The sequence below is a fragment of the Danio aesculapii genome, chromosome 7, assembly GCF_903798145.1.
Source record: "Danio aesculapii chromosome 7, fDanAes4.1, whole genome shotgun sequence".
NCBI classification, from domain to species: domain Eukaryota; kingdom Metazoa; phylum Chordata; class Actinopteri; order Cypriniformes; family Danionidae; genus Danio; species Danio aesculapii.
In genome coordinates this window covers 15,474,293-15,494,687 of record NC_079441.1, presented here as the reverse complement: position 1 = coordinate 15,494,687, position 20,395 = coordinate 15,474,293, and the positions used below count along the sequence as shown (strand labels likewise).

Here is a 20,395-nt window from a genome sequence, read left to right as displayed (position 1 = left end):
CAAATACATGAGAAAATTATTAATGAAATGTTTAAAAACAATATTCCTCAAAGAAAAATAGCAAGACATTTAGATATTTCACCTTCAACAGTGCATAACATAACTAAAAGATTCAAGGAATCTGGAGGAATTTCAGTGCATAAAGAACAAAAGCGCTAGCCTAAACTGGGGTGTGTTTCCCAAAACCATTGTTAGCCAACTATGGTCGCAAGTTCCGTCGTTACAAACATAGTTTGGACCATTACACAGTGGAACTGTGTACTGTGGTCAGATGAATCAGTATTTCACATATTTTGGGGGAGAAATGGACGCTGTGTGCTCCGGACCTTAAAAGAAAAGGATCATCCAGACTGTTACCAGCAACAAGTCCAAATGCCAGGCTCTGTTATGGTATAGGGTTGTGTCAGTGCCCCTGGCAAAGGTAACTTTGCACTTCTGTGATGGCACTATTAATGCTGAAAGGTAAATAGAGATTTTGGAGCACAATATGCTGCTGCCTTTTCCAGGGACACCCATGCATATTTTAACTAGACAATGCAAAATCACATTCTGCACACATTACAAAGTCCTGGCTGCAGAGGAACAGAATACAGATGCTTGACTGGCCTGCCTGCAGTCCCGACCTGACTCCAGTAGAGAATGTGTGGTGCATTTTGAAGCACAAAACGCAACAAGGAAGACCTCCTACTGTTGCCCACCTTAAGACTTGTTTGCAGGAAGAATGGGAAAAAATGACACCTGAAACACTTCATCACTTGGTGTCTTTTAAGTGTTAAGTATTAAAATTATTTGGAAATGTGTTGGAAGAACCAAAATTTTAATGTTTATTTAAAAAAAAGACAATAAAAATAAAAATGACGAGGAACAAATAAAATAATGCTTGTTGTATTGTTTGCAATGAAATACAAGTCAAAGTAAGTTCAGAAATCACCACTCTCTCTTTTTTTTATATGCGTTTTTCATACTGTCCCAACCTTTTTCTGATTTGGGGTTGTATTATAACAGAATAATATATACATATTAACAAAACCTTATAGATTTACTTGATTGCAGTAAATTAAAAGCTTCAAATGTGACCATCTGCCTATGTGTAGTGTGCAGTGTGATAAACACACCCACATACACAAACCCATACACAAACCACATGTATCACACAAGCTGTTTTTTCATCAAACCAGTACACACACACACACACACTTCTTTTCTGTTTTTGTGAGGACATTATATAGACATTCATTATTTTTCTACCAGGATGTTTGTCTTTGAGCCTAACCATCTCTACCCTTAAACCCAACCCTCACAGAAAAAAAGTGTCCATCATTAGATACTAATGAAAACATCCTCTGGCCAATTTATTAGCATTTTTAATTAGTGAGGACCAGTGAAAAATCCTCACTAGTAGGTCATTATTAACCATGTAAGTTAGGACAGTTGAGCCTTCACAAGTATAGCTTGCACACACACGCACACACACACAAAGTGTATTCTTGTCATTAACAGGGTCATCATTGTTTTCTAATTGATATAATTACATAACACCGTGGCACTATTAGGCACATACACTGAAGAAATTAATAGAGAACTTAAATTCTACTTTAGTGTTTGTTGGCATAATAATCGCCATTTAATAGATTTTCTTTTGTGGCACATTTAGGTAGCAGATCGATATCAAAAAATAAAAATGTATATTTTAAACAATATATCATAACATGTTAAAAAACAAGTGTAGTTGGCAGGTGGTTGGTTTGGTTAAAGCTGCATAATTTATAGGTTACATTGGGTTATGTTGTGTTGTGTTGTGTTGCAACTCTGGAATGTTCTGATATAATTGTTGTGCCTCTACTAAATTCTATTAAAATACTAAACAAACAAGCAAAAACAAAATAGAAGCGCAAACTTCTCTTTAATGTCGAACATTTGTCAGAATGCGAGACCAACAAATCAGAAGGCAGAAACAAAATACATCATTTCCTGCAGACTGACTGACAGGAAGAAGCAGCTCAGTACAGACTGAGAACTGATGTGGTGAACTGCAGCGGATAAACTTTTCTCAAACATACAGTATTAGACATTACTAACAGCACTCGACAGATTTAAATCATTAAGTTATAAACATTTCTGAATGAAAAGTCTTGAAAAATCATGTTATGACTTTTTATTATTTTATTAGGTGATTTAGATCACATTTTTTTCCATTCATTTTTCTTTTCATTATTTTTACCTTATTTTTAAAATTAAAATGGTATTTTTTTATGAATTGCAGACTCTATTTGCAATGTTTTGCTTGTTTGCTAATTGCTTAAATAGACACTTGCTCAGATATGTTTGTGCACCTTTGTGCTTTTGCATGCATCACTTTGCATGCATGATTGTGCACGGTGCGGTTTAAGAATTTTCCAACCACAGGACTGACCAGCTAGTGTGTTCACACCTTTCTCTGAGTCAACAATCACACACACACCACCTTTTTCGCTCAACTGAACTAACTGGTTACAATATATGCGGCTAATGAGACAGATATGTTATTTTTTTAAGGTATTGTATATGGTATTTTTACTTTTAAATGGATGTGCTTTAATAAATGTCTTTTTAAATAGTAAAATTGAAGCATTTAGAAAATAAAATACAGACTTCACCCAAAATATATATTACAAAATATGTATTATTTTAGTGTACAGTTAGATATGTTATTTTTGTATGCAGGCTATTGTGCTGCAGGCCCCACCTTTTATGCTCTCATTGTAGAGTTTTTGCAGACTTTCTCCACTAGAGGGGTCTTATGAACCACTTACTATTAATACTGGGTTTCACCTCTTTTTGTCAAATACGTAGACTCACTATAGAAAGAAATGAAGCAGTCTAGTGATGGGCCACAATATGATCAATCTCTTAATTAAAGAGTAAAGATATTTAATATGCAGATGATTCACAACCTTAGTTTTGATTGTATTCGTAATGCAATAAAATAAAAATTAATAACAGCCTTGCTAATAATATGAAATATTATGAATATATTAATAATAATAATAATAATATGAAGTTTGGTTTATATTATATATATATATATTTTTTTTATTTTAATAATAACAAAAAGTTCATTTTCATGTCATATTTATGTAATGTATTATAAGGTGATGATTAATTGGTCAAGAAACTAAATTCAACAATATTTATTATTGCGTATATAAAATCTAATTTTTTCAATATATGAAAAATATTTGCTGACTTAATTGATGTAGGTGCCAACAATAAAAGTCAGCACTGTGTGTTTGTACAGTAGCACACTTTAATTCAATCAATATGACTGCATCACTGTCTCTATTAACATGTGGTATTTCAGTACCATGGACAGAGATTTCATTCTAAACTTCAGACATTTACAACAAGGATGACACGGTGGCTCAGTGGTTAGCACTGTCGCCTCACAGCAAGAAGGTTGCTGGTTTGAGTCCCGGCTTGGTCAGTTGGCATTTCTGTGTGGAGTTTGCATTTTCTCCCCGCGTTCGTGTGGGTTTTCTTCCGTGTGCTCCAGTTTCCCCCACTGTACGAAGATATATGGTACAGATGAATTGAATAAACTAAATTGGTCTTAGTGTATGTGTGTAAATGAGAGTGTATGGATGTTTCCCAGTGCTGGGTTTCAGCTGGAAGGGCATCCACTATGTAAAACATGCTGGATCAGTTTGCGATTCATTTTGCTGTGGTGACCCCTGATGAATAAAAGGACTTTGCCGAAGGAAAATGAATGAATGAATGAAATTTTATTATTCTTTAATTTCAGTTTGTGACATTACAGTTAATATCCATATGATATCTGCTCACATTACGTGTAATTAAGAGTTAAAAATATTGATTGCTTTAACCAGTTAAATCACATCATAACATATTTAATGATTCTTCACATAAATCAGTATATGTTTATCTTAAATGTTTTTCTTTGAGTCTTCTAGAAGTGGAGGACTTTTGTTGAAAGCTCAGAGCAGCATAATTCAAAACACCTCTGTCTTCATCCTAGAACAGCAGTTTACAACATTTAGTCAAAAGTAGGCTATACTGTAAAAGCGGTTAGTTATTTTAATGAAAAAAAGCCATTGTCGTAACAGTCTCAAGTTGACTTGGTAACACTTTAGTTTAGGTCACAATTCATGGTATTACAAACCATTAACTAACATTACTAGCTTAATAAACTATTAAAAGCTATTAATTAATAGTTACCAAGGTACAGTAGAAGTTAGTTTTAGGATTAATTAATTTATAGCTATGAACAGTTCATATTTTAATAATAGGCAGGTAATAAGCTAGTGGTTATCAGACCATTTCAAGGTGGTCATGTCATTGGTCCATGAAAATTTCCTGCTTGTTATCAAACTATTTCATAACTTTAACAAGAGGTAATTGAGACATAACCTAATGTTAAAACAGCTGTCATAACATTAACAAGAGGTAATTGAGACATAACCTAATGTTAAAACAGCTGTCATAACATTAACAAGAGGTAATTGAGACATAACCTAATGTTAAAACAGCTGTCATAACATTAACAAGAGGTAATTGAGACATAACCTAATGTTAAAACAGCTGTCATAACATTAACAAGAGGTAATTGAGACATAACCTAATGTTAAAACAGCTGTCATAACATTAACAAGAGGTAATTGAGACATAACCTAATGTTAAAACAGCTGTCATAACATTAACAAGAGGTAATTGAGACATAACCTAATGTTAAAACAGCTGTCATAACATTAACAAGAGGTAATTGAGACATAACCTAATGTTAAAACAGCTGTCATAACATTAACAAGAGGTAATTGAGACATAACCTAATGTTAAAACAGCTCTTATAACATTATCAATATGTGGCTTTTTTGGATTCTCAAAAGCTATAGAAATTAAATATGTAAAACAGGAAATAGGTTGGGACCATTGTTTTTGTTTACATCCCTCACAATGGTCTGTAGCATGAATTGTGACCTAAAGTGTTACTGTTGACTTTACTAAAAAAGTGGGAACCCATTAAAACTTGGAACTGTTAAGTAGACTTAATTTTTATAATTCTGCAGTGCTCAGCATGTATACGTACACCCCTCTCAAAGGATGCTTTACAATATTATATTAGTGCATGCAGTATATATTAGCTTAACAAAATCATCTAACAGTCTAAAAAAATTAGTAGCCCAAATTTATATTTTAGGGAAAAATATTAAATAAAAAAAAATGTAACCTGTTTGCCAGTACTCAATTATAGGGATTTACACCTACCTAACTTTAAATAACAGTTCTTGACCCCAGTGAGCTACAAAATTAGGTATCATTGGAAAGAAAACACTTTAGAAGAGCTTTACTGGGGTCTTGAGAAAGAACAATTGTATTGTTCAATATTAGATAATTTTTTCATATACAAACACAGAGAAACGTGAATGTAATGTCCTAGAAAAAATATGCCTTGAAAGCCAAGCATCTCATGAGTTTTTATTTCAAATTTGATGAAGAGAGTATGCAAAACAAGATTTCTGTAAAAGGTTTTCCAAGACTATATTGGTGACCTTTCCACTACTAAACTAAAACGGTAAACTAAAACATAAACAAGTGCTGAATAATTTGGGTAACGAGAAAAAAAATCAAGAGAAACATTAAATATATATGCAGTTTTTTTGAACCTTTGTAGTTATTTTTATCTATCTACTTTTTTAATTATCTTTCTACTTCTAAAGATGTTTGGTGACTAAAGTATTGTTTTAATAAATATATCTTTTTAATAAATCTGTTTTGTTCAACTGCACCCAAATATATTACCTATATTCACTGAGAAATGGATGAAACTATTCGTTTTCAAAATGGGGTGTACTCAGATACAGTGTAGTGAGCACTGCAGTTTATTTACTGAATTTTAAGGCAATGTGTTTTCTCACATTTGTTAAAGTCAACTAATCATTTTAAAAGCAATGGGTTAATCACTGTTTTAAAAGTGAAGTCATCTGATGATTGATTTTAAATATTTATATACAAATCACATTGAACATTGAAATGCTCACCATTAATTGACCAAGCTGAATATTCTGTGTCCTGTCTTGAAAAACAATATTACAAAACTGGTTTTAGTGCATGAAATAACTGTTCAGATATAGTAAGGTGTGCTGGTGTTATTCCTACCGTTCTTTTGAAACTTGTACAACCGTGTGCCCAGAAATATGATGACAATCATTGATAAACTGTTTGAAATTGCCAACACCAGAGCAACTGTCTTCCAAGGTGTCCAAAAACCTTGAGAGAAAATGTAGAAATTTAAAAAAGTAGCAAAAGAAAATCTGTAGATCTGGAAAATTGCGCAGTGTTTTTGTGCACCTGGGAATGTTCTCGCATCTCCGAGCAGTATTTGTCCACAAGCGGCCACAGCGCAGTAGTAGATGGCGGGATCTTCATCAGTCTTGGGCAGGCTGTAGATGCATTTGTGTGCAGTGGAGTTGAGATCAGAGCTCTTCTCACACTGAGCGCTTCTGCTGTCCTGAGTGTAGATCACTCCTGGAGGAGATTCTTCAGAGCCCTGTCTGAACCAGTAGACCTTGTGTTCTTCTGCACAGCTCTGAGAGATGACGCTGCACTGCAGATCCTCTGATGCTGATCTCTGATGCTCAGACTCGATGTTCAGTTCACCAGCTGAAAAGAAAACAGCAAAATGCTCATTTGACTGAACTTACTGAAGCACATTTAAGTAAATGTTTTGCTTACCGTTAACAATGAGGTCAGTGCTGTTCACAAATATGAACTCATACACATATGCAATGCAGTAGTAAGTGGCAGTGTCTGATATTTCTGTGTTTGTGATGCTCAGATTAAAACTACCTTCATCTTTTTCTATAGAAAAGCGGTTTTGTTTGTCAAAGTCATTTTCATATTGGCCAGCTAAACCTTGATATGCTGAAGCGATTAAAAGAGGTTTCTCTCCAACAATTTGTTTGACCCAAACCAAACTGGTTCTTGACTCTTTTGGAAAAATACATGTCAAGTTAACAGCATCTCCAGCTTGAATAATCTTCACATGATTCTGTGCCTTAATTTTGGCATTATCTGACATGCCTATGAATGAAAAAGAAAAATCAAACATCATGGGTGGGAAGATAGTTAGTTTTACTTTGATTCATTATGCATAGCAAAACTATAGGTACTTACATGTTAAAAGGTAAAGCAATAGGATGTAAAAACAATGAATCATTTTAGATGATTGATAAAAATCAGTTGATTCTGAACTGCTCATGGTGAATCATCTAGAAAAAAAAAAGAATCATATTTAAAAGTGTATATATAAACAATGAAACAGTTAAGAAGCCTAAATGAAACAGTCCACCGTTAAACCCCATGCTAGATTTGGTTAGTTCACTTGTAAAGACAATTGAATGAAATATCAATTTTAGCTTAATAAAATTTTAATCTAGGACTACTTGTTTTGGTAACACTTTACAGTATGTATTAGTTAATGTTAAATAACGAACAAACAATGAACAATACATACAATACAATACAGAACAGTATTTGTTCATGATAGTTAACATTAGTTAATGAAAATACAGTTGTTCATAACTCACGGTGCATTAACACAATAACAAGCATTAATTTGGACTGTATTAATGCATTAGTAAATGTTGAACCATGATTAATAATTGCTGTATCATTTAGAATTAATTCACACTAGTAATTATATTAACTAATGAAACCTTATCGTAAAGTGTGACCCTTGTTTTTTTTAATGCACGTTTGCACTCCTGGATATGTTTAGCTTTAAATAGCTGAATCAAAAAACACAAAGTTTAAGTAAATAAGTAGTTAATCATTTAGGCTAATAACTTGTTAATAATATAAAGTTAATAAGTGTATAAGGAAACTGAAAGCTGTACTTACAGACTTCCTTAAAGATCAAGGTTTGTATTGGTGTGGAAGCCATGAGGTTTTGTCGTCCTCTTCAACATAGTCCGAAAGAGAAAGACACATAGACGCACACCTATATATACTCTACCTCCCTGTTCTTAAGAAAAACACATTTACACCATTCCATTGGTTGATTCACATTAATGTTAACAGAGCATTCATGCATGTAGAGCAAATCTAGATTTACTCTTGACTCACACTTTTATACATAAATATAATATGAAATCTGTATTGATAAATTAATATATCAACAGCCTAAAGTATTTTAAGTGTGTAGCATAACATCCATGCTGTATGTTTTATGCTTGTATGTGTGTGTAGATGTTTTTTTGTTTGACCTTTATATTTGTCTGTATATCGTTTATGAATACTGTATTTCAGTAAGGTGTCAGATGGAAAGTTTTTCAAATAGCAGTTGGCGAGAAGATGTTTTCTTCCTTTCTGCTTTCACATTTTGACCACAGTAAAGGATTCTTCACAGCTATTGTGCAACAGCAGAAATTCATGGCCAGAACTGAGGCTGGTTGAGGTGCAAAAGTCTGAACCTGTGATCAATGTTTTGTCTGTGCCTGCCTATTTTTATCCGAATAATGTCATGTTTTAAAGAAAATATGCAGATTATTTTTAATGACCACATACATTTTTTTTATGAAAATTACAAGCCTCAAGATTCATTTTTCACAGTGTACACTGTAAAAAAACTTAATGAGAAAAGTCGAGAAAACAAATATTTGAATAATGCTTTCAATTATTTTAATACATTTCAACTAAAATTTTAAAGTTATACAAAGCTTAACTTAATATTTTTGGTCAGTTTGATTGATGTAAGTTGAGATGACTAGAAATGTTCATTTGATTCAACTAACAAAAATAGGGCAGCAATAGTTTTTATAGTGTACCTCAATTTCATGTGTAATTCTTATTTATTCTAATTCTACTTATTTGCTGTTCCATTTTAACTTAAATTTTCTAACAATGCAGCATCTGAGTTCATTTATTTCCTGCATATACTAAAGCATTTTGCTAAATGCATGCAAAATGTAGCTGTCATGTCAACATGTGATTTAAACAATATGCACACTTGCTCTATAATATAGTGCTCAAAAATAGAACAAAAAGTGATGCATGAAATGGAAAAAAACAATCTGCTTGGAGTGGTGTTTGTGGGCCATAATGAGTGTGGGTGGTGAGATAAGCACGACTTGGCCTGTCCTGTGGTTGGAAAGCTACTAAAAATATATTACAGTTCACACGAGCTGCCTGACAGGCAAATCATGCTGAGTTGTTCCTGTGCTTGTGATTCAGCAAATCCTTTAGTGAGAACATAATATTTATCACTCTGATCTGAAATCAACATAAGCAAACAGCAGTTATAAAACTAACAACATTTTATTGTAAGCCGTTTATTGTATATACTTTTTTTCCCCATTCAGAGCCAGAATCCATTGGTCTGGATTTAGTCACACTGATGACAACCTCACAGCTGGTCTTACAGCCTACACTGTAAAACATTTCTGTTACTTTAAAGTTTCCGTATTTTGTGATTCACAAGTTTTGCCTGTTTATTTACAGTTGTGAATAGCATTGTAGGACGTTGATCTTTGCTCTGTCGACTTTTTATGTTGAAAATTCAACTCTACAGTTTTTTTATTGACATTTTAGTAGTTTGAAATAATATATAGAGTAATAAGTCTGTAAAATAACAAAAATGGACAGGCAGTTTATTACATGATTTTTGCAGCAAAATATACAACACCAACCCAGACAATATTACTTTAAACTATTAATAATAATAATTATACATTTTATTCATGTAGCGCCTTTCCAGAGCTCAAGGACACTTTACAAAGATTGTAACAAAAAGAGATAGTACGAACGGACATTGAAAGAAACAGTAATCAAGTAGAGAGACAAACAAACAGGAAGTCAAATATAACAAACTGGAAACACAAAACAAGACCTAGGAGACAAATATGCAGAGTACAGGTTGATCAAACAAAGTGGTCAGTTTATCAAATCAGAAGTGTAACATTCAGAGAACAAGTGAGTTTTGATTAAAGTTTTAAATTCTGAGATATTTTTAACAGAACGGAGTGAATGTGGTAGAGAGTTCCAAAGTTTGGGTGCAGTAAGACTAAATGATCTGCCCCCCCATAGAAGAGAGGCGGTACAGAGGGACAACAAGAAGGCCAGAGTCATAGGAACGTAATGAGCGAGTAGGGATATAGGACAAGCATGCTGCAAAGAAAAGAGGGATCTAGGCCATTTAAGGATCTAAATGCGAGGAGGAGAATTTTGAATTTAATGCGGGGTGCAACTGGGAGCCAATGGAGGTCATACAAAAATATTAATAAAGGCTATTTTTTTCAAATATTTCGAGGTTAAATGTTGTTTTAGTAAAGATCAATTTCACATAATACAATTCAAAAGCAAAAATAAACACGGAGAGAAAAGAAAAATCACAAAATACAGAAAACTGATCATTCAGGATATTTTTATATTTGTAAACATCCATGATAATTTTAATGATATTTCTTCACCTGAGGAAATGCATTCGCACATTTTTTGTCATTTTTCCAGTTTGCCTGCTTTATTCTCTGTTCGTTTCACTTTCCACAACCTTTAAGTGTCTTATTAATTGTTGACAATTTGTGCATTTAAAAAATTTGCTAATTTTGCACAGTCTAGTAATAGCATGCAACATAATAATCACTTCTGATTATTATTATAATATTAAAATTTCTGACGTTGAATAATTATAATCAGGGCTGCACATTATATTGTTTTAGCCTCGATATCTCAATGTGTGCATTCACAATAGTCACATCGCACATCTGCAAAGTGGAGTCAGGATTATTATTGTCGATCAGCAATAAAGAATGTACAGTGTTTACATTTGATTATTCAATAGGGGCAGAACAAAATAGTGATATGCATGAGGTGGTGCTTCTCGAGGATTAATGGTGGATCAAACATATATCAATGTTGTAATTCTAAGAAATATATGATATATGACATTATATGACATTTTGATGCATTTTTCCCTCTTCATTTACAAATATCATGATATATTGTGGATGGTTGTCTTGTGATATATTGTTGAAATTGTGATCTATCATTATCGGGAGCAAAATATGATAATATCGTATCGTATTACTGTATCTGAATATCTCACTACTTATTTCACTTTTATCTTATTTATTCTTGCAATTTCTTGATTTACTTCTCTACAAGATTCAATCCAAGTCAATGATTTCATTCCAAATAGAGATATTCAAGTCATCTGCTGAAATTGTATTCATATCACAATATAAATTGCAGCAAAATAAAATATCGCAATGTCATATTCTTCCAATATCATGCGGCCCTAATTATAACAAAGTGAAACATTGTCTAATAACAATTTACCAGAATAGTTAATTGTACATTGACCTCCACATCAATTGTTAGTCCTCATTTTTATTTGCAAATAACACAATTACAGTATAGTTTAAAAATACATGAACACATTTAAACACATAATTGCTTTACTTACAGTATGTCATAAACAATGTGTGAAATAAAAGTTGAACCACATCCTAGTAGAGTATGTGTGAAGAAAAGAAATACAATTACAATTCAATATTGAATCAATCATTGTATTACAGATAGAAACTGCAAGTGCTTGTGTGAGTTTGTACATACATGAGCAGTTTATTAATATTCTGAGTATTTTTGTGAACAGTCATATCTTTAATTAAAGCGTTTGGCAAAGATTCAGTACTAATAAAGTCATGCTACTAAAAATAATATCTCTGAAGACCGTTATTTCAGTACCACGGACAGAGGTTTTTAAAACAGCGATGACACATTTTGTAATTGCGGTGTTTCCTGCGAATTAGTTTTTACACAGTGTCTCAATAGAAACTACTATATAAGCAAAAACAGTCAATTACATTTGTTGAGGTCTTGTATGTGCATACATAGAAGTGTCTTGTAGGTTTCTTTCCAATGATTTTCTAGACATGGAGGGATTTTGTTGGAAGCTCAAAGCAGCATAATTCAAATCATCAGCGTGATCCACCTGACACAGAACAGAAATTAATATTGCTACATTCACCCATACAATAACAAATATCTGTATTCTATATAGGGGTAACAATGATAAAGCTTGCTGTATTCATAATGGCTTTTCACTCTGTAATACTTAACCCTGCGTTATACCTAGAATAAATCTCATATAAAAGTAATCCTGGGTTATTTTGCTTTGTTCTCCATAAATCATAATGTATCCCAAACAATATTTTTGTGGCTTATAAGTATCACCTTCCAAAATTATTGTTTGCATATTTGTGGTGTTAGGGTCATTGATAATCATAATAATTAATGGCTGTTGGCATTCTTGTCATAATTATTGAAAACTCTGAATGGAGTTGACAGGCTGGAAAAGCAAGTATTTTTCATCACTGTTTGATATTTTTGTTAAAACAATTATACAGTACCACATGCAGCGTTTTTAAAACTGTTCAAAGCACGTCACAAGATTGGCTTTTTTCTTAAGAATCATGTCGTAACACTGTTGCCACTGCGGTGTGGGTTTCATATCCCTGCTTCTAAATTAAAGGTGTGAAACACGCCTGCAAAAAGTAAACTCTCTGCATAAAGGCTTATCTACATCTTTATCTGTATTATGCATGTACACTGAAAAAAATGGTTCATTGTAAATTGTTGCAAACAATTTATATAAGCTGAATTTAAACAAACAAATTAAGTTGACCATTACTCAATTTAATGTGTTTAAATCCAGCTCATATAAATTGATTGCAGCTACTTACCTAAAAATATTTTAGTAAATCCAATGTATGTATGTACAGTATGTATGTACAGTTAGCTACTAGAGTTAAATACTGTCACTGAAATCTGGACTGGATGCAGAATATGCTGGTCTGAGAACATCTCGTGTTTTTATATGGCCTATATATACTGTACAGCTTTTTGATGCTTTTTTGATGGGATAGGAGTAATTTCAGTAGAACTGTCAGCCAAGAGTTACATTATTTTCATGAAAAATGAAGCACAATGGAAATGCATTACTCTTTCAGTTTACATTATGGGAATCGGTCATTTTGTTGTGAAACCTTATAATTAAAAAAAATATTAGTTTCAGATCCTTTGGGTGAAAGTTCCCCAAACTGGAAGTTCAGACATAATTAATATTCAGAAAAGATAGATATCACAGTATGATGTAATGTTTAAATACGTTGCTCAATTATTAGACTTTAAAGAATTTGAACATACTGTGTTTTTTTCTAAAGTTTTCTGAAGCATTTTTAAACATTTCAAGAGATATTTTACACAAAACTGAACATTCTGTGATAAGTGAATCTCTACACTTATCACAAGCCAGTTTGGCTTTCATTCTTCTGTTAAACACACAATAATTTGTTTTGAAAATGTTTGAAACCTGAAACCATTGGCTTACATACTGTAGCATTTGTTTGTCCAACTATGGAAGTCAACGGTTTCCGAAAAATAATAAGTTCAAAGTCAAAGTTTATTAATAAAGCGCTTTTTAAAAACAACAAGTGCTTACCAAAGTGCTGTACACACATACACCATTTAAAACAAAGGACAAATACAACAGACGCATGACTCTCATATGGTATTAAAAGCCAAAGAGTAAAAATGGGTTATTCTATTATTCTGAATAATGGGTTATAAGTTATTCTGAATAAAGTTGTAAACATGTAACTTTTGACATTTATAGTATTTGTGTTTCCTACTACAGAAGTCACTGGTTTACAGCATTCTTCAAAATATTTTCTTTTGTGTTTAACAGAAGAATGAAACTCATAAAGGTTTGGAACTACTTGATGGAGAGTAAATAGTGGGTACATTTTAATTTTTGGATAAACTATTCTTTTAAATATGGAGAAAAGAATCGGATTTAAAATTATTATAACTCAATATTGTTAGATTTTTGCATTGCATAACAAAAAAGTTTTGGATTGCTTACCGTTAACTGATGGCTCTGAGTGTTGTAAAACCCATCTTGAAGGAAGAATGGCAGTTTACAAAATACAGCTATGAATACGGCTCTATTTGAATTTAAAGGAGATGTTAACATAGCATAAATAATAAAGACATGAAATAATACATACCTTTTTGCCTGTACTTGTGCAATTGTACACTTAAAATGATATTCACAATTATAGATAAAGCTGTTATGATCAGAACAGCTGTAATCCAATGTTTCTGAAAACATTCATCTGTAGCAATGAAAAAATATAGGTTATAATATTAAAATAAAATACTGGTGATACAGGAAATAATGAAACAAATGTAAATGTGCACCTGTCAATCCAACTTTCTGTCCGTCTCTGAGCAGTATTTGTCCACAAGCGGCTACAGCGCAGTAGTAGATGGCGGGATCTTCATCAGTCTTGGGCAGGCTGTAGATGCATTTGTGTGCAGTGGAGTTGAGATCAGAGCTCTTCTCACACTGAGCGCTCCTGCCGTCCTGAGTGTAGATTATTCCTGGAGGAGATTCTCCAGAGCCCTGTCTGAACCAGTAGACCTTGTGTTCTTCTGCACAGCTCTGAGAGATGACGCTGCACTGCAGATCCTCTGATGCAGATCTCTGATGCTCAGACTCGATGTTCACTTCACCAGCTGAAAATAAAATAAACAATGACATTATATTGCTAATTAATGCAATTTAGAAGAGTACGTGAATAATCTGCTTACCTTTAACTATGAGGTCAGTGCTGTTCCCAAATGCAAACTGATATGCATATGTTACACAATAGTAAGTAGCAGAGTCTGATACTTCTGTGTTTGTGATGCTCAGATTAAAACTACCTTCATCTTTTGTTACAAAAAAGCGATTTTGTTTGTCAAAGTCATTTTCAAATCTGTGATCTACGACTTGAAATGATGAAACGACTGGAAGAGGTTTCTTTCCAACACTTTGTTTGACCCAAACCACACTTTTTCTTATATCATTTGATAAAATACAAGTAAAGTTAACAGTTTCTCCAGCCTGAACAATCTTCAGATAATTCTGAGTGTCTGTAGTTTCTGAGCTGCCTAAAATTTATATAAACGAGAGAAAAGTTAGTATTGTCTGTGGTAGATTTGGTTTCAAAAGTACAATATAAACAGATTAAGTCCAGTTTTTCAGCTAGTCTTAGAGTCGCCTTAATGAAATCAATATGAAACACAATGAATCAAAAAGAGATAGTTGAAAGATATTTTATATTTGCCTTAAAGTGAGTTTAAAACATTTTCAAATATATTTTAAGAAAGAGAAAGTAAAACAGTTACTTACACTGGAAAATTGTAAGTGTTAGGATGAAAAAATGAAGCATTTTGAGGATTGTCTACAAACAGGTTGAAATTAAAATCTCTATATGGGAAAGAGAAAAAGCATTCAAATTATTTGAATAATTCAAATTATTGATAATAATAATAATAATATGAATATGAATAATAATATGAATAATAGTATTTATTTTCTTTATTCCAGAAACTAGGTCCAATAGTCCAAAAGACAGACAAAAACAATACAAACCACACAATATACCTTAAAAAACACCAATTATGTCAATATTTCATCAAAGGTGACTGTAAAACGCACCTCAGTAAGCCTAGGATTTGTCAACAACATTAAAATGCTATTCTGAGAATTCTCCAATCGACAGATAAACTTATAGAACAAATTTCTCATCAAAGCAAAATATGCGAACTCTTACCTTACAGAATAATTCACTTGCACTACAACATCTAAGTTTTTAGCATCTTCATGCAATCATTGATATGCAACCTGCAATATATGGAGACTCTTTTTTAAAATACCACAGAGGAGCTGTGTATAAAGAACTGCAATAAGTTGTAAAGAGGTTTACATTAACCTGCTCTGAACACAAATAAAACTTTCTCACCAGCATATTTTCTTGAGCATATTAAAACTTGCCCTGACAAACAAAAATCTGAAAAAAAAAATCATATCTCTATGTTCTTTGGTTCTACACGTCATGGAAACTCTTTTTTTTTTAAATTATCATGCACATCATTTCTATCCCCATAATCTGCACAAATATTAAGCAGCTGCTGAAAACCAGCTTTTCCTGGGGAGAAAAGACAATAATAATAATAATAATAATAATAATAATAATAATAATAATAATAATAATAATAATAATAAATTAATTTACCCAAACATATACCAAAACAGCATGGAATTGTTACTAAACTCCAGAACATCATCTGTAGCCCATTATTGTAACTCACTAACATTAAAATATTTAAAATGTATGCTACAATATATGTTTGGTTGCTGAAACTGAGCAGATGATGCATATAAATCAACAAAGAAACAGAAAAGACTTTAACAGAAAGTTACATACAGATTTCCATCACAGGTTTGTGATCCCTCACACCATCTGACATGTTCCTCCTTGATACTGAGAATGAAAGAGAGAAGCGTAAAGAGGTCTGCCTTTATACACACTTCCCTATACTGAAGGACAGCAAACTGTATCTACATGATTCTACACAAACACTAAAACTACAATGAAATGCATATAAATAAAAGAGATGTGCTATAATGTTCTTAATTTGTCAAATTTACATGCGCTGACAATTTAAAAAAAAATGCACATATAATACACTAATGAATTTCCAAACAAAATTAAACTTTTGGTCATTGATCTAATCTAATTCCTATATTGGTAAAAAGTGGGTGGTATTGGGTTTTCAAAATTGTAATAATCTGCCAGATTAATTTTTTGAATAGCATTCTGTGGTAAATATTTACAGTATGTTTTTAATTGACTAACAGCCATACCTTTTGTACATTAATAATCATTTTTAATAATCTGGATCACAATGACTCTTATAATGTGAAATATAAAAACCTTATTCACTTAAAGTCTATACCTTACCACACTTTCCCTTAAGTCACTAGCACCAGCCTTTGATGGTAAAAGCATTGAATGTGATCTCTTCTGAAAATGGGTTACTCTTCGGAAATTGGGTTAAGTTGAGTTGAAGTAAAGAGTAGGTGGGATAGAGGTCAGTGTTGTGGTTGGAAAAAACCTGCTTCTTTGTATGTGTTTTTAACTACAAAGGTATGTTGTTATGGGAAATTTACCAGTCGATAAATGAATAATGAAACACTGACAACCAACTGGGCATGTAAGCTGCTTTTCGAACAATGTGGGGAATTTGGTATTTGGATACTGCAATAATAATAATAATAATAATAATAATAAAAATAATAATAATAGGGCACCTATAATGCAAAAATCACTTTTATAAGATGTTTAAACATGGTTGGCATCAATGTTCTATACAATTCACCTTTATTAGTATAGCGCTTTTACAATGTTGATTGTGTCAAAGCAGCTTCACATAGAAGATCATAGTACATTGAAACAGTGTAGTTCAGTTTTCAGAGTTTAAGTTCAGTTTAGCTCAGTTCAGTGTGGTTTAAAAATCACTACTGAGAGTCCAAACACTAAAGAGTAATCCATCGATGCCCAGCTCTACAGATCCCAAACCATGCAAGCCAGTGGCGACAGCGGCGAGGAAAAAACTTCACCAATTGGCGAAAGTGAAGAATTAAAAAACCTCAAGAGAAACCAGGCTCAGTTGGGCATGACCATTTCTCCTATGGGCAAACGTCTTGTGCAGAGTTGCAGTCTCAGCGGCGGAGGCTGGAAGCTGGACCTCAGCGAAGACTCGTCTGTCTCTGGAGCGTCACAGGAATCAGTCTCATGCTCTCCACTCCTTCATGACCACCACAGCTGCTGCTCAGGATATGGCCTGGTCCAGGATATGGAAACCTTGGGATCATCTTGTCGCTTGTCTTGGATCGAATCAGTGGCGCTGCATAGTCTGAGGACCTCGGGAAGAGTATCCCCAGGTGGAAATGGAGAATAGAGAGAATAATTAGCATAGCTGCTGTTCATAGTGTATATAAACAAGATGCAAAAGTCTGCGTGGAGCAAATTCATGTATCATACCGCTAAGTGATGCACTGAGTGTATGCTTTACTGAACAGATAGGTCTTTAATCTAGTTTTGAACTGCGAGAGTGTGTCTGAGCCTCGGACATTATCAGGAAGGCTATTCCAGAGTTTAGGAGCCATAAATGAGAAGGCTCGACCTCCTTTACTCGACTTTGCTATTATAGGTACTATCAGAAGCCCTGAGTTTTGAGATCTTAGAGCGGGTTGGGTTGTAGCGAGACAGAATGTTGGTTAGATAAACAGGAGCTAGATTATTTAAAGCTTTATATGTAAGAAACTAAATTTTTAATTCAATATGAAACTTAACAGGCAGCCAGTGTAAGGAGGATAAAATTGGGGTGACGTGATCAAATTTTCTAGACGTGGTAAGAACTCTGGCAGCTGCCTTTTGTACTAATTGAAGTTTGTTAATAGAGGATGCTGGGCAGCCAGCAAACAGAGCGTTGCAGCTGGAAGGGCATCCGCTGTGTATGGATAAGTTGGCGTTTCAATCCACAGTGGTGACCCCTGATGAATAAACAACCCAGGCTCATTCTGAAAACATAGTCCCATGGACGTTTCTGGAGATCGCAAATTATGTAGCCGGAGGTACGTATGGCTGCATTGAATTTTTTTTAAGCGAATGCTACGTCATACCACCCTGTTCCTTTTCACACTTACCTGTTGACCACTTACCTCCATGTGGAGGACTTTCCCGCCGCAACTAGTTTGTCCAGTAAGCTAGTTGTGTACGTCAATGGACTTGAGACGCAGAGAGGAGTTGACCACGATGATGACGACGACCTGGTTCGAGTTCAGGGAAGAGCGGTTCCAGAAATCAGGTAAGACAAAAACGGAATCCAAAAAATAAAATGGAGTGAACAACAGGGTGAGAATGTGATAAAGTCTGAAAACGTGTTAAAAATCAGATGAGGGCTTTTCTTTTTCTGGACTGCTTTAGTAAACCATCGGTTGGATTTAGGCAAGTAAGCAGGCGGGCGGGTCAATCGGTGAAATTGGTTGGGTTTAGGGAAGGAGGAGGGTGGGTTGGTTGATTGGCCGGTCGCCCACTCAATCATTCAGTTATTCAGTCGGTCGACAGCGGCCTCACACGAGAACAGTGCAGGGACGAACGGCACTCTCAACAGACATTTGAGATGTGAAAAAGTGCACACAGCGGATTCGCGAAAACAAAAACTGCAAAAATACGTACCTCCCGGGACGTATTTTGCGGTCTCCAGAAACGTCCACGGGACTACATTTTCAGAATTAGCCTGGGTTGTGAATAAAGGGAGTAAGCCGAATGAATGAATGAATGAATGATACTATATTTTCATGTAACTTTTAGAGAGAAACTTATATATTGAAAAGTTGTCTCATTTCTGAAAAGTGTCAGTCTATTTTTGGATTCAACAGAAAGAGTTCCATTTTTAAATGTTATTCAAGGTATTATCTGACATGAATAAACAATGAATAATGCGTTTATTACTGTTTTCAATCATCTTTCTTAAAGTTAATGTGTAATAAAGACATTCATTTTTAACACACCGCATGACTCCTGATTTTTAATTGTGATTAATAAATGCTGTACACGTCTAGTTATTTTTGATTCATGTTAATAAATATATTAGCTAGCAGAATCTTGTAAAATGTGACTAATTATATAATATCTGTTAAATCAATTGTTTTTTAAACATAAAGGTTAGTTTCAACAAAGAGCTATTATTATGTATAGCACAGGAGGTTCAATGTATGTAACATGAGTTTAAAGCTCTTGCACCACATCAGAGGTCTTTACTTTTGAAGTCATTTGAGCCACGTTCACCACAAACGTCCACAAGCACATGCATCGTCAAACTGATAAAAGATGAACAAAAAAGCAAAACCTCATGACTTGATTTTTAGACTGATAAAAAAAACCCTGCTAGTCTACTACCACAAATCCCAGACTCAAACTTAAACTAATCTTCTGTCTATATGAGGGTAAAAAAACGTGATAAGCAGAACTCCAGTTAGAGGCCACAGTGTATGACATAATTTCCTGTAGAGTGGCTGACAGGAAGACAATGCTCAATACAGACTGAGAACTGATGTGGTGAACATCAGCGGAGAAACAATTCACTTTAGCACTGACATAATCGCAACAAATCTCAAAATCAAAAATATTTCAAACAATATTTCAAGTTTATATTAAGTTATATAGAGATACAGTTAAAGTCAGAATTATTCACCCTCCTGTGCAATTTAAATTCTTTTACAAATATTTTTTCAAGTGTTGCTTAAAGGAAAGATATTTTGTTTTTGCCATATTGGCAGTGAATAATGTGTTTCCACTTATTTTCCAAGATACTAGTATTCACCTTAATGTGCAATTTAAAGACTTAACTAGGTTATTATGTTAATTAAGTTAGAATTATTAGGCAAGTCGCTGGACAACAATGATTTGTTCTGTAGACAATTAAAAAAATATATATTATACAG

General features: G+C 33.5%; 2 protein-coding genes across 6 annotated transcripts; both read right to left on the bottom strand.

Moving 5' to 3' along the window:
- Positions 1-3,742: 3,742 nt before the first annotated feature.
- Positions 3,743-7,986, bottom strand: nitr2b (novel immune-type receptor 2b). 2 transcript variants are annotated; one of them, XM_056461097.1, is made up of 7 exons: positions 7,897-7,986; positions 7,171-7,265; positions 6,730-7,077; positions 6,346-6,657; positions 6,154-6,264; positions 6,036-6,070; positions 3,743-4,011 (listed from the first exon to the last, which is right to left on the bottom strand). In XM_056461097.1, the coding sequence occupies exons 2-7, from the start codon at positions 7,253-7,255 to the stop codon at positions 3,919-3,921; spliced, it is 984 nt and encodes a 327-aa protein (XP_056317072.1). In that variant the 5' UTR covers positions 7,256-7,265; positions 7,897-7,986; the 3' UTR covers positions 3,743-3,918. The 2 variants fall into 2 exon arrangements, with proteins under 2 accessions (XP_056317072.1, XP_056317073.1); XM_056461098.1 differs by having other exon boundaries at positions 3,921-4,011; positions 6,036-6,066.
- Positions 7,987-11,366: 3,380 nt separating this feature from the next.
- On the bottom strand, positions 11,367-16,380 carry nitr2a (novel immune-type receptor 2a). Of its 4 annotated transcripts, XM_056462731.1 has the most exons (8): positions 16,311-16,370; positions 15,657-15,727; positions 15,233-15,310; positions 14,650-14,991; positions 14,257-14,574; positions 14,064-14,171; positions 13,919-13,953; positions 11,367-11,986 (listed from the first exon to the last, which is right to left on the bottom strand). In XM_056462731.1, the coding sequence occupies exons 3-8, from the start codon at positions 15,270-15,272 to the stop codon at positions 11,855-11,857; spliced, it is 975 nt and encodes a 324-aa protein (XP_056318706.1). In that variant the 5' UTR covers positions 15,273-15,310; positions 15,657-15,727; positions 16,311-16,370; the 3' UTR covers positions 11,367-11,854. The 4 variants fall into 4 exon arrangements, with proteins under 4 accessions (XP_056318706.1, XP_056318704.1, XP_056318705.1 ...); XM_056462729.1 differs by lacking the exon at positions 15,657-15,727 and having other exon boundaries at positions 16,311-16,380; XM_056462730.1 differs by lacking the exon at positions 14,650-14,991.
- Between the last annotated feature and the right edge of the window lie 4,015 nt (positions 16,381-20,395).

Coding starts and splice junctions, on each gene's coding strand:
- nitr2b (XM_056461097.1), bottom strand. CDS start 7,255: ATGAGCAGTTCAGAATCAACTGATTTTTATCAATCATCTAAAATGATT. Junction 7,078..7,170: donor ATTGCTTTACCTTTTAACAT/GTAAGTACCTAT, acceptor TTTCATTCATAG/GCATGTCAGATAATGCCAAA. Junction 4,012..6,035: donor TTCAGCTTGGTCAATTAATG/GTGAGCATTTCA, acceptor CTGCTGTTCTAG/GATGAAGACAGAGGTGTTTT.
- nitr2a (XM_056462729.1), bottom strand. CDS start 15,272: ATGCTTCATTTTTTCATCCTAACACTTACAATTTTCCAGT. Junction 14,992..15,232: donor AACACTTACAATTTTCCAGT/GTAAGTAACTGT, acceptor TATAAATTTTAG/GCAGCTCAGAAACTACAGAC. Junction 13,954..14,063: donor GCACAAGTACAGGCAAAAAG/GTATGTATTATT, acceptor TCTTCCTTCAAG/ATGGGTTTTACAACACTCAG.